General features: G+C 29.7%; 1 protein-coding gene across 1 annotated transcript; it reads right to left on the reverse strand.

Annotated features, from left to right (window-relative positions):
* Nucleotides 1-3,549: 3,549 nt before the first annotated feature.
* LOC112756962 (uncharacterized) lies at nucleotides 3,550-5,124 on the reverse strand. The gene is made up of 2 exons (XM_025805565.1): nucleotides 4,667-5,124; nucleotides 3,550-3,565 (listed from the first exon to the last, which is right to left on the reverse strand). The coding sequence occupies exons 1-2, from the start codon at nucleotides 5,122-5,124 to the stop codon at nucleotides 3,550-3,552; spliced, it is 474 nt and encodes a 157-aa protein (XP_025661350.1).
* Between the last annotated feature and the right edge of the window lie 10,215 nt (nucleotides 5,125-15,339).

Raw genomic sequence — 15,339 nt, forward strand, 5'->3', positions numbered from 1 at the left:
AAAAATCTTAAAAAAGAAAGAATGATAAATCAAATTGAATGCAACTAAGAGTTTGTCTCATAGAGATGACGACCTAAACTGAGAGTTTTTTGGATTTCACGAAACAATTTGACAGAGCTTGTTAGAATTGAAGTAGAACCTTTAAAAATCAACTGCTTTCCAACAGTTCCCGCAAATGATGGCAAGCAATTGAAGATCGACAAATCAAAAGAGTTAAAAATTTAAAAATTTAAAAATTTAGTCATATATAATAAAATAATATATTATATATAAAATATATGATTTTTTAGAAAAGCATAATCTTTTGATATTTTATTATTTTAGACTAATTAATTATTAAAAAATTAAATTACTTTGACCGATCTTTTAAATTTTTTGACTAATTTTAGTATTGGCGATTTTTATTTTGAATCAGACGAACTCAATAGTCAATTTTCATTTAGTTTCCAGAGCACGGATAAAAAAAATAAGAATTTAATTATAAAATTTATAACTATCTCGTGTGAGTTCTATCTTGATTTAAGAATTATTAGACTATTATTTTCTTATTTTATCAACTTCTTACCATACAAACTTTTTAAATTTGTGATAGATTTTGAATTTTAAAAAATATAAAAATAAAATCATTTGAATACACGAATTTTATGCATCTTTGTGAATATATTGTAATAGCATCTTTCTCTTTTTTGTCTCATAAACGCAGAACACTAAAACACATTCAACACATTACAGTTTTTTTTTTTTTACCAAAGATAAGAGACTCGAACCTACAACTTCTTAATTGAATATGGGAAGACTATGTCATTTGAGTTATACCTCAGCAACACATTACAGTATTACACCTTATTATTTAGCTAATAATAATAAATAGAATTTAATTTTTAAGTAATGTTAGTGTCAAAAACTTTTATGTAGACAACTAACTATGTATTATTGTGAGTAAATTATTAAAATAGTATCAAAAAATTCATATCGTTAATAAAAATAATTGCAAAAGACAATAATAACAAATAAGTGTGCGAAAAATTTAAAAACATGACAAAAAATTAGATAATATATATTTTTTAAAAGAAAATTTAAAAATCATATTTTGATATAATTTTTTATAAATATTATTAAAAAAAAGTTTTTTTATCTTTAAAATTTGATAATTTTAAGTCAAGTAATTTTTAAAAAAAATTATTGTGAATGAATAAATATTTTAAAAAATAAAAAAAGTTTAAAGAACAAATTTTGTTATGAATTTTTTTTGTATACTTTCGAAATATTTATTCAAATATTGGTATATAAATTCAGAACAAATGGATAAATAGATTGTTAAATTAAAAATTTTTTTGTTATTTATAAAAAGATATAATATTTATTAATTATTTTTGTCGTATTATATTTTTAAGTCATCAAAAAATTATTTTGTCGCTAATATTTTTTAAAAATTTTTTTATCAGTGTAGAATCTTTTGAATATCGTTAAAATTTTCAAATTAACTTAGCTTTTTGAAAAGCCATTTAAACTTATGAATTTAATTGAATGATAGCGTAAAACATACATCGATCAAAGTTAAATTAATAAAATATTATTTTTTTAAAATTATCGTACAAAAGTTTGATAGGATTTTTTTTATAAGAAAATTATTTTATGTGTATCTAGTTGTACATTATGTTATAAAAAATAACTATATGTTTTATTTACCGATATATAATGATTTAAAATAATAAATGTGATTGATTATAGTGAAAATTAAACTCAATTTGAGATTTATAATTTATTAGTTCAAATAAAGAAAGCGTTGTATCTCCTATGCCTAGTCATAGAAACAACAACTAATTGTGTCATAAGGTTTTATTTTATGAATTTAATTTTTATGTATGGTATAAAATAATTTATACATATATTTAATTATATATTATATTATTATATTATTAAAAATAATTAAATTTTTAATATATTATTTAAAAGTAGTGATGAAAACGTATGAATTTAATTGTAAAACCTTATAAAATTTTGGTATATTAAAATGAAAATTTAATTTATTTTATAATTTTTTAAAGAAAAAGTATAAAAAAAACTCATTTTAGAGTAGTTAATATTTAAAATTTAGAATTTAAAAAGTAATTAATTATAGAGTTGTTGACTAAAAAAAAAGTTAACTTTTAATCAAACTCTGTTTTTCCAAAAAAAGGTTCAAAATGTCGTTATCTTTTTAACACTGCATTCTAATTGTCTTTTTCTTTGTTATGCTTTGTTTTTTTTTAAATATTATTTCTTGTTTTTTTAACGGCCCTAAGAGTTCGGAAGGTATTAGAAGAAGAAGCATGTCCCCTGCTATGCCATGTATATATGGCTGTTAGAAATGCTGAGATACGAAAAAGAATTGACGTCGCAATTACCAAAGATACCGCTATTATTGTAACATATTTGATTTCATTTGAAAAAGTAGCATCTCAAATGAGATTCTAACACTAACAGTCTGATTTGTGCATTTGTTTTTTTGTTTTATTTTTTCCTGTCAACACTCAAATTAGTCTAAAAATAATAAAATAAAATTTTATGCCCTTATTTCTTCCGTGAATTTTTCAACTGACTCAATGGAGAAAGATAAGTAAGTAACTAAAATAAAGAGAAGGGAGTTTCTTTTACAATGACACCTGCAATAATTGACACAACATTTTTTTTAACAGCAACATTCTTCAACGACGATTTTTTTTAAATGATCACATGTCTTAAACGATTCTTATTAAAAAAAGTTGAATAATTGATAGTCTAAGATTTAGTGGAGTACTCGGACCTCAAATTTTTTATTTTTTTAACACAATTCGGACAGTTTGATTTTTGTACTCCTCATAAATTGGACTGTTTGATTTCTGTACTCTTACCAATTGAACGATTTGATTTCTGTATTTTTACAAATCAGAGGATCTAATTTTTTAAACGGTTCCCTATTTAAAAATAATACCCCAATAATCCATATTTTAAAAAAATATCATTGTAATTTCAATATAAAGATAAAAAGTTCGTTGTATGAAGGTTATTTTATCATTGCTTATTTTAAGGAAAATTATTTAAATAAGATAATTAAAACTTAAAATTATTAAATGAAGAATGTTAAGGGTCAGCAATTTTTGTGATTTGTAGTCATCAAATAGTCATCAATGATGATTTTAATGGTGTGAGATTGATGTGAGATTTCATCCAATAATTTATTTTTCTTTGCTAGTTATATACTAGCCAAAATTTAACAAAGTTACTGACCCCTAATCTTTTCCTTATTAAATTACAATTTTTTTAAGTTGAAAACGTAATTACATTTTTTTTATATCTATACAAACCATTAGTGTTAGCAACGATTTTTTTATATCTATACAAACCATTATTATTAGCAGCGGATTTAAAATTAAATTGATAATTTTTTATATCTATACAAACGATTTTTTCTGATCATTGTCCTGCAGAATCATCGAAATCATTATTTTTTTTATCATAATCTTGTATACAATATATTTTTTTTATCATAATCTTGTGTACAATATACAATAACTCAGCACCAATGAGTCAATCATAGATCGAGCTGCAAATAATAAAATGAAATAAAATGAAAATGAAATAAAATGAAGATAAAAAATGAGAAAGAATAGTTGAAAAATAAAATAAAAATGACCTTTCATATAAAAAAGATGAGAAAGATAAAAAAAATAGTTGATAAATAGTATATGTATAAAAATAAGATGAAAAAAAAATAGTTAAAAAAATAAATTTTACTATCAATTCTCAACCATAAAAATTAAAAACAAAAGCTACAAAATATGCTACAAAATAAACGTACGTTTACACTACTGCACTTAAACCGGCTGATAACTGTTTATGTTGATTTTGAATCCACTAGTAGTTATTTTGATAATTTTGGGTGCTAATAATTATTTTATTTGAGTAACTCCTCATTTTTATATGATTGCATTAACTTTGAGAAAAAATTTGAAAAAAAAAATAGAGCCGAAAATTATTAAAAACTTTTCAGCAACTCCTCAATCACGTATATCAGCTTCCGATGGCGCATTTGCGTGGTAAGGGGCCGACTGAGAGGAAATAAAAGTGGAATAAAAAATAAATAAATAAATCCTGTTTATTAAAAAATATAGAAATAGCAATACACAGTACACACCCCGCAGAAATCGGAACGTCCACATGACTGTTAGTTAATTATTGGAGAAAAATCAGAACGTGGAGATTAGACGAAGGGGAAGAAAATCATCACACTATTCAGTTAATTCCATTTGAAGTACTTTGACTTACAAAGTAAGACCGTGCAATGGTATAAACTGAGTTATTGATCTCTCTTCATCATAAATATACAATAAAAATAAATAAATTAAACCACCATAAAGATAACGAGAAAACAACGAATGTGCCATTATAATAGCGCCAACAGAGTAGACGAAGAAGTACAAAATTGACAAATATACGAATTCAAATTATTGTCTTACGATGAGTTTAATTTGTACAAACTAAACCCTAAAATTAGAAATGCGAAGCAAAATGGCTAGCTACATGAGAAGTTGAGAACCTGACTAACATTAGAAAATAAAAAAAGGTCTAAACTTTTCTAAAAAGATCAAAAGGTCCCTGTGGCTTCAATTGTTTGCATAAACCCAAATAAATATAATAAACTAACCGATCTTTGGCTCCAGTTAAGTGAATATCTGCATGCTTGCAGAAATACTTCAATTGCGGAAGCTTACAACACCCAATCATTTGTCCCAAAAACAAAAACAACCAATTGATATTCCTCTTCTTTGCGGCGATCACCGGAACCGCCGTATTCTTTCCGTTGCAGAACTCACAGTTTGGAAGAACCGGAGCCATCCAAGAACTCGGTGCCCGGTCGTGCGTGTCCCGGTTTTTCTTGATAACGAACCGCGCAACTTCGCGAAACTTCCCTTCCAGATCGAAATCCATTTCGTATTGCTTCTGACACGATCTGCATTTAACGGTTCCGGAGATTGAGCTAATTTTGTTTGCCAGTAAGTGTTCAAGAGTATGAACTGTGGCGAGTTTGGTTGTGGCCCATGGGAATGGCGGTGGATCTATGGTCTTTGTTTTGGCGGTGGCTTTTTTCGTTCGTCTGGTCATCGCCGCCGGCAACATAAGTGGCTGAGCGGGTTTTTGGTCTTCTTGTGATGAGTGCGTGGGTGTGGGCGTGGGTGGTGAAGGGAGGGAGAGAGAGAGGGTTAGCCATTGGTCATTATTGATTGTACCGTCGTCCATGGCTGAATTGAAAACAAAAAAATGGTAGGTAACTTTGTGTTTTTTATTAGGTTTTTGGGATTTGAATTTTAAGTTGAAAGGGTGAATTTGGTTCTGAACTCTGAGATATGTGAAACTAATAAAGGGAGGCTATGCAATGAATGTTTGTCGATAAGCCGTTATATGAGAGAGAAATCATATCCAAAATCACGTTGCCACCTCATATAATAAAAATACTGTCATTTTTTATAATTAAATTTGTCTAAATAGAATAAAAATTAATCTTATTAGTCAAATTATGTAAATATTGTCTTATCCAACGCTTTTTAGTATGAACATGCCTTTCTTTTTAGAATAGTGGCGTGTAATTTGACATTCTAAATTGGTGGAAAGTGAATTTTACTAAATATATAATTTTTGGGCAAATTGCAAGAGACGTCTAGCCATGCCAATTTTCATAGTTACTTCACAATCGACATTTAGTACTAGAAGAAGGATATTGAATAATTATAGAAATTCTTTAACTTCAATGACAGCTGAATCGTTAATTTGTACACGAAATTGGCTCTGAAACTCTCCAAAACTTGTTCTTGAAGAACTCATCGAGGAATTAGAGAAGTTAAAATTTGGTATAATTAAACTTTGACTTATAATTTTCTTTATTTTAATCTAGTTTTTATTTATATATATAATTTGTTATGATTATTTCTTGTTTTATATATTTTGTCGAAGTTGTACCCACTTCTGACCCTAATGAAGAAGATTCTGGTGTTGAGTCTGATTGAGTACATCTTGTTATGATATGAATTGTTCTCTTTATTATTAGAATGTATAACTAGATTAGAATATTTTTCTACTAGTGTTATATTATTATTATTGTTGTTCTTATTATGTAACTGCTTTTTTATTTCAAGTTGATTTGCGTTAAGAAGTTTAGCTGTTTTGTTGGAGAAGACACCATAATTTGGCTATCTTTTAATGAAAATTTATTTTTATTTTCAGTTGTGTTAGACTATTAAACTTTTAAACTTATTTAATTATCGTATTTGAATTTCTTTTGTCGTTAAATTTCTTTGTGAAATAATATGATAGTATTTTTTTTAATTGATTAAGAAAACCGAACAAACCGAACCAAACCAAACTGCAGTTTAAATAGACGATTGGATCGGATGACTTTTCTTTCAAAAACCGAACCAAATCATACCACAAACATCCTAAATTATTTATTGATATTAATAGTTGTTATTTTTATTTTGAAAAATTGTTTGTCCATAAAAATCTATTATATAGAATAAAATATTGTTCCGTCTTTTACTATTGATGGCCTAGCAAACTTTTTATAAAATCTATATTAGTAGATTTTATTTATATGAAAAAAAAGACTTATGTATATGTATTTAAATAAAATTCGTAATACTATGATACTGTTATGCATAAAAAAATATTAATGATTTTTATTATAATCGCATAAGAAACTCTGATTAACTATGTGATGTAATTACCAATGAGTAATAGCTCAAATGGCATAGTTTTCCCATACTCAATTAAGAGGTTGCGGGTTCGAATCTTCTATTTTTGATAAAAAAAATAACTATGTGATGCAATTCTAACTAATTCGGTTTGTGATAAGTGTGTTATTAAGTAATCACACATCTAATTGATTTTTTTCTAAAAAATTTATACATGAGAATATTATTTATTTCTAACGTCCAAAGTTAGCATGATGAGAGATATAGAAAAAAAAAAAAGAAAATCAAGTGTCACAATTTTTTTCCTAATTAATTTCAATAAGCATTAATTTCTCTGATTAGATTAAGTTTCAATTCTTATTTACAAATTTTTTATTTTTATCTAGTGTCCAATCTGCGTGACACACAAATTGTATACTTAATCTACTTTATAATATTTATGTATAATTTATTTACCAAAAGATTAATATATATTTATTAAAAAATTAATTTATTTATTATAGAAATAGATTAAGTGATTAATCTCTTTTATAATATTGGTATTTAATCTGGTTAAAAAAATCTATATATAAAATTTAGAGTAGTTTATATTCTTTGGTATCTTACTTAATATTAATTTGTCTCTTTTTAATAATTTTTATCAGTTGAAAATTTTTAGAATACATTTTAATAACTAAATTTATAAAAAAATTAAATATATAAATTTATTAAAATGTAAAGGTGAAATTAATTATTAAATTTTTTTTTTACAAATTAATAGATTATTATATAAAGGTATTAATTATCAATCATTTAAAGATTTTAAAAAATTTCTCTAGTTAATACAATTTTAAGGTTGTATCTAGTTTGTTATACTGAAATAATAAAATAATTTAATTATATTTTCTTCCACACCAGTAGCTCAATAGGCCATACTTTTTTATTGGGGTGAAGAATAATATTTATTAATAATTTATATCTGAATACAATTTTTATAGATAATAGCGGTTACACTTGGCAAAAATTTTAAGTTTTGAACAATTACATTTAGATTAGATGTATATGATTATAGACAAACTTAAACTTCAATAAAAAAAAATTCAATTTAAAGTATTTACAAAATTGATAAAATATGATTCCATAATGCTTTTATATTTCAAATATAGTTGTCGATACTTCAATTAGAATAGAACAATGATATTTAATATTTTTAGAATCGACAAAAGACGGTTTTATAGTTATTTAATATTTCATAGTTAACACCATGTTAAGTTTTCAACTATTTAAAGATTCATATATTTAGTTGATCAGTCACTTGATCTTTCTAATTAAATATTCAAAATATTTTAACATTAATTTGTATTTTTTTTCTACTATTTTTTTCAATTGGTAACTCATAAAATATATTTTAACTAAATATATTTTAAAAAAAGATGAATTTATTGTTATATATAAGTGACTATTGACATTATTTGAATCTAATATTTTGTATATACCTAATTAATTATTTCCTTGAAAGTATGCATCTTTGGTATGGGATTCAAAGACCAACTCCTAATAAATTACTTTTGCGATTAAAATAGGTTACAATAAAATCTAGATTTTTCTGCCTTTTTAACTAAACAACCATAAAAATTTTTCAATTTCATATTGTTATTTACAAATAACGATAAATATTAAATACACGTGCATTATTTTAAATATAACCTTAATAAATTAGATTGACTTTTTTTAATATAAATTTGTTATAAAAGATCGTATACTTTTAAGATTTTATTATTATTATTTTATTTTATTTTTAATAATTAGAACTATAGATCGGCAAAAAGATCGAATTCTAAATTTCTAACCTACTATCCAATCTAGTTTTATGGGCAAATGACCCATATAAACCATAGTATGGAAAAATTTACATGATTCTATCAAAGAAAAAATCGTTACAAGGTTCCACCAAGTGGACATTTCTATGTAATTCGAATTAGTACAATTCAAATTACACATTCACAGTAATTCGAATAAGACTGATTCGAATTACACACACGTACGCACACAAGCACTAATTCGAATCAACCTGATTCGAATTACACACACAGTACTCAGACTAATTCGAATCATGCTGATTCGAATTACATAGGGTATAATTCGAAATATGCTGTTTCGAATTATGAAGGGCCAAACGTGTATAAATATGGTGTGAACGTAAATTCCTCTCATTAGAGTGACAAAATGGCTAGTGAGGAGAGTTTTGTAGTGTTGGTACATTACAGAGGATCAATTAAGAGAAAAACACAATCTGGTGTGAAGTTCACTGATAAGGATCCTCTCAGTATTTTTATGAGACCTACGACGAGATATGATGACTTTGTGAATTCTATACTACAGAAACTTGGGCTGCAAGGCGTGAAACGGGTTCAGAAGTTATTCTATCGCATTCCGATCTCAGTGCTGCGAGAAGACGTGAAATACGATTGTTTCACCATAGGGAGTGATGAGGATTTGCAGGTCATCTTCCATTGTCGTAGGCAGTTTCCCAAGGTCAGGACACCTGAGCTGTTGGCAAAGTTGGTTGATGTGGTATCTAGCTCGGGGGTTCGAACTGGGATACCCACACTATAGGCACGGTAGCCGGTTCTAGCTCGAGACCTGTTGGCGCATCTTCGTCCGTCCCTGTGAATGAACCTCCGGACGAATCTCACTACAAGAAAATGGAATATTTGTAACAAAAAATTTGTATCAAATTTAAAATTGTTACAAAAAAATAATATTTTGTAATAATAATTTTTTATTGTTACAAAAGAATAATGTTTTGTAACAACATTACAAGTTCTTACAAAACATAATAATATTTTATAATAACCTGTTTTATTTTGTTACAAATTATGTTAATTTTTGTAACGATATAGTGTTTTGTTACAAAATATTGTAATATTTGTAACAAATTTTTTTTTTGTTTTAAAAACTCCAATTGTTTTGTAACAAAATAACTTTTTGTTTCAAAAACTCCAGTTGTTTTATAACAAAAAATTAATTTGTCACAAAATTCAATATTATTTGTAACAAGTTAATTATTTGTCACAAAATATAAGCATATTTTATAACATTTTTTTTCAAAATGTTAAACACTTTAAGAGTAAAAAAAATTGTGTATATATTTTTTTTAAAATAATTCTATTTTATTTCAAAAACTAAAATTTTTTTATATAATGTATGTATTCATTAATTTTTAAAAATTATAAATATTATTTTATATTCTTCTAAATAATTAATATATAATTTTTATTAATAATTAGATTTTTACACTACAAATTTTTTAATACTTAGTGGAGATTTTTTAGTGGAAATTTTTAAAAACTTACACAAAATATTTTATTTGTGGCAAATTATAAAACTCTCCTACATAATTTTAAAAATTTCCCCACTATTACACATAATTAAAATTCTCAACCCCCTCCAAACAAATCCTAAAGCTCTCAGCTGTTGCAGTGTGAGAGAAAAGATCTCGTGAAAATGTGCAAGAGGCTAGCTTCAACCCTAAAGCTCACAGCCGTCGCTGCCTCCATCGCTGCCGCCATCACCACCACCATATCTGTAAGACCCGGAACTTTTGAAAAATCTTATTATGATCAAGTCTTAAATCATATAGTTATTTATAGTTTTAATTTCAGAAATTATTTTATTAAAGATAATTAGAGTAAGTTTTGATTAATTGAATTTAAAATAAATTAGGATTATTATCCAATTTTACAATTATTGAATTATTTTCTATATTTAAATTATAAAGTTGGTAATTATGAAATAATAAGAAGTTTAAATGATTTGGACTAAATAATTAATATTTAAAGTATTAATATTGCTGCTTTGGAAAATAGAAAAATTAATTATTTATTTCTAATTTTTGGATTTGAATATTTTATTGAAAGTAATTTGTAAAATTGATGAACAAATAGTATTTTTATACATTATTATTGTTGGAGTAAAATTTATTCTTAATTACTATATTATCCCCATTTTTATTTGAAATTACAAAACTACCCCTAGACCTATTTTTACTCAAAACCCTAATCCACCCTCACTCATCTCCCAAACCTAAACGCCTCAGCAAACTCATCAAGCTTGAAACATTCACACACAGCAGCACCGAACTCAAGAAACAGAAAGGGTAGAGAGGAGAGGGATTCACAGGAAGAAGGGGAAGGGAGAGTGAGGACGGCGCCGGCGGGCGTCACTGCCGCCGCACCGTCGTGTCGCGCAGAGAAGAGAGAGGTTCAAGCCGAGGAAGGAGAAGGAGGAGAAGGCCGCGCTATTGCCGCCGTCCCTGTGCCGCCGCCGTTCGGCCTGTCCACGAGCTGCTGTCAGAACCGTGCGAGGAGGAAGCCGTAGTGAGGAGAAGCGTCACGTCGCTGCCGCTGTTCGGGCCGTCTTCGTCGTCGCCGATTCCCTTCGTTGCCGCCGTCGTTGATGAGCCCAGTCACTGCTGATCTGGTCTGAGGGTGAGGGAACGCGAACAGAACGGAAGACGGGGAGCCACCGCCGCTGCTGGCTGAACCCCCCAATGCTCCATATCACCTCTGCCGTCTGGAACTGGCTTCGCCATAGCTGAAAGGCTGGGCTTGGAAGGTACTTCCGTCGTCATCTCTTCTCACAAGCAGGTCCTTTTCCCTTTCTCTTCCTCTTTGCCTCCAATTAATTATATTCATTACTCAATTTTCTTGTTTCTACAACAAAATGTTGAAGAGGCTGCAGAAAAACTTAGGGCTAAAGGAATTGAAATTTTGGCCCTTGTTTGTCATGTCTCCAATGATCAACAGAGAAAGGATTTGATTCAAAAAATCGCACAGGTCACCCTTTTATATTCATTTTTATCGAATGCATTATCCTTTATTAAAATTTGTTTGAATGCTGTTGAACATTACATAAGTGTGGAAATATAGATGTGATTGTGTCAAACGCAGCTGCAAATTCTTCTCAATAGTGCCTGTTTTTGGGGTAAATAATTTGATTATGGTGTTAAGATCTAAACTTCTAATTCTAAAGTTAATTGTTTATGGCTTCAGTCCTTGAATTCATTTAATGTTATCATAGTTTCAATTGGTGTAATATGTTGTTGGAAATGACATAAATACCTTTTGAATAGTTACTTGTGTTTATAGTGATTGCATTGTGTGCGCATTTGTTGTTGAATAATTTCTCACATTAAGTTGTTATTGCTGCTCTATACTTGCTGTTGGTTGCTGCTGATTTTTCCTCCTCATTGATTGCTTGTTAAATGTTCTTAAATTCAATGAGAAAGAAAATGCTGCTGAGTTATTGTTGTTGGTGTTAGAATAGATGATGGTTGCTGAACTGAGATTGGTTTTATTGATAAATCTGTTGCTGAAATCGTTTAGTTTGGCTTGATTGATTTTTTGTTGAATTAATGGATAAACTGCTATGCCCCTGCTGCTTGCAAGTGTAATGGTTATTGACTTCAATGAATAGAATGCTGCCTGAATCCATTACCTTTGTTCATTTTACTGTTTTGGGTACTGTATGATGGGCCATTGATTGCTGTTCTGCTGAGTGCTGCTCTGCTTCTTGCTGGTTGGATTGGTTTTAATTGTTTCCTCATATTTTCTTGCTGGAATTTGCTTATTTACTTGCTTCTTATGAATTCATTATGATTTTTTGTGTTTTTAACTGTTAAAGAATTCATATGAAATTTGAATTGATTGATTGAAATTGTGAAATAGGCAAATTTACTACTGAAATACTGCCGGAATTTATCCTAATCTATTTTTAATATTCATCTTTGATTCAATTAATTGATTGAGTTGGTATTTAATTGCTTTTGGTTTTCAACTGTTGCTAAGCTCAATTGATTGATTATCCGGCTAAGTGCTTTACTGTTTTGGTTGTTGGAAGCTGGAAGCTTCGGGTTTTGTTATTCACTATTTGGTTGTTGTCCTATTTAGTTAATCAATTAAACTGCATTGTGTTGTTTGAGCAAACAAGTTCTATTTGATGAATTTCTGTATCAAAATAGACCCTTGTTTGCTACATGATTTCTGATTGCCTCAAGATATTTCTTTGCAAGTTGTGGTCATGCCTTTAACATTCTTTGCCATTTTTTTTCATACTAAATTACTCCTATGCATTGAATAGTTTAAGTGAATTTTTAAATTGACCACGAACTTAAAATTCTTTTAAAAAAAGAGCCTCTTTTGCATGCTCTCACAAGGTTGAAGATTTCTTTCTACCAATGTGGCTAATTTAATTTATTTTATTCATGCCTAACTTACCTTAAGTCACATAGGGCATGAATTTTTCAAGTCTTGTCTCAACCTTGTGACTTTTATGCTTCATTGGAATTTGGTGTTTGAATGTTCTTTGGTTTACATGTTTCTTTATATTTCTAACTTAGTCAACACCAAATTATTTTAATTTATGTCACTTACTTGTGATTGATATTTACTTGATTATGTGCTCTACACATACATGTGTATCACTTGTTTTGGCATTTTGAATTGTTGAGAAGTAAATACAAACTTGCTTGTTTTGAAAATTTAGAAACTTTTTGAACTTAAGGAACTTTTGACTATGCACCTAACTTTTTCTTTTGGTTTTTCTTATTTACAGGAGTGCTGAAATGGTGACCACATGCTACCTTGAGGGCTCAAGTATATTTTGATTCATAGAGACACTAATTTATGTTAGAACTTTCAACTTTTGGTTGAACTTGTGCAAGACATATAACTTGTAGAACTAATCAATGTACTCACTAATGTTATTTTGTTTTAAAACAATGTTAGATAAATAAGGCATGTTTGAATTATGTATGTTTTTACATATTATATAAATGTAGACTTGCTTAGTAAAATAGTTAATATATTAGTTAATTAAAAAAATAATTTAGTAAATTATGCATGCAATTTGTATTAAAAAAATTATTACAAAATAATTATTTTACTTTTGTAACTAAAGAAAAAAATGTTACAAAATCAAGTTACATTTTGTAACAAAATTTTATGATAGGAAAAAATAGATTGTCACAAAAAATAGCTTGAATATCAAAATTTGTTACTACTTTTGTAACGACTTCTGGTTTTTTGTATCAGAAAAATTTGTTACAAAATATCACTTTGAATTGTAACAGTTCCGTTTTTTGTTACAAAAACTTTTTGTAACGGGATATACTGCAACGACCCCCTTTTTTTGTTACAAAATCCTTTTGTTTCAAAATTTTGATTTTTTGTAACAATTTTTTTTGTTACAAATATTGCTTTTTCTTGTAGTGCCTGTTGCCTCCCTGTCGTTCGCTGTTGATCTCAACTGTAGTGGAGGCGGAGATGTTGGTATCGTGGATAGGGTGCCGACTTCTTTATAGTGTAGGGCACCAGCTAGTATGGGTGATGCATTGCTGGATGATGATGACGATGATGATGTGGAGCCGGATCTCATTGCTGATGATAGTGGCAATGACATTGCAGCGAGTAATCCAGCTAGGGCTGGCGGAGGTTCTAGGTCTGAGACACAGTAGTACCCTCCGCACTTTTTATCTTTGGACTTGGATGCCATGAGACATGAGGGGGTTCCTGGGCAGTCTACTGGATTTGGTGCTAGAGATGCCCAGAGGACTGGTGGTCTTACAGAGTTTCAGGTTGGTCAGCAGTTTCAGGATAAAGAAGAGGATGTGTTAAGAGTGAAGACTTACAGCATAAAACGCGGGGTACAGTACAAAGTGGTGGAGTCCAACTATCACCAGTATGTAGGGAAGTGTTCTGAGTTTGGGAACGGGTGCACATGGTTGATTAGGCTAAGCCTCCGACAGTGCAAGGGTATTTGGGAGGTGAAACTATACAACGGACCTCATACATATCTCGCGACGTCGATCTCGAGTGACCACAGGAGTCTGGATTATCATGTGATCTCGGCCTTCATCATGCCAATGGTTAGAGCTGATGCATCCGTCTGCATCAAGGTATTGTTTAATGCGACGGAGGCACACTTTGGGTTCAGGTCGACTTATAGGAGGGCTGGTTGGCGAAGCAGAAGGCCATAGCCCATATTTACGGTGATTGGGATGAGTCATACAACGAGCTACCACGGTGGGTCTTAGGAGTTCAAATGACGATGGTGTTGCAGTCCTGAGGACGAGTCCTGTTCGAGTGGAGGGCTGGTCGACGGCTCGCAAGCCTATTTTCACCGGCTTTTCTGGACGTTTCCACCATTTATTGAGGCATTCCGGCATTACAAACCGTTGGTGAGTATCGACGGGACCCACTTGTATGGTAAATATGGGGGTACGTTGCTCGTCGCGATTGCACAAGACAGGAACTCCAACATCCTGCCTGTTGCATTTGCACTCGTGGAGGGTGAGAATGCGGAGTCCTGGTCATTTTTTCTATCCCATCTCCGCCAGCACGTGACCCCACAACCGGGTCTCCTGGTTATATCAGATAGGCACAACGGAATCAAGACTGCACTTGAGGCTCCCGATGGAGTATGGCTGCCTCCTGCTGCACACCGTGTATTCTGTATTCGACATGTGGCCGCAAATTTTGCCCTCACATTCAAGGACAAGGACGCAAGGAGGCTTCTTGTCAATGCAGCTTATGCCAAGATTGAGGTTGAATTCGATTACTGGTTTGATATTCTGCGGTCTGAAGACCCTACC

This window comes from Arachis hypogaea, chromosome 16 (assembly GCF_003086295.3).
Source record: "Arachis hypogaea cultivar Tifrunner chromosome 16, arahy.Tifrunner.gnm2.J5K5, whole genome shotgun sequence".
NCBI lineage: Eukaryota > Viridiplantae > Streptophyta > Magnoliopsida > Fabales > Fabaceae > Arachis > Arachis hypogaea.

Excerpts from the sequence above, each read along its gene's own strand:
- LOC112756962 (XM_025805565.1), bottom strand. The coding sequence starts at position 5,124 with ATGACCAGACGAACGAAAAAAGCCACCGCCAAAACAAAGACCATAGAT.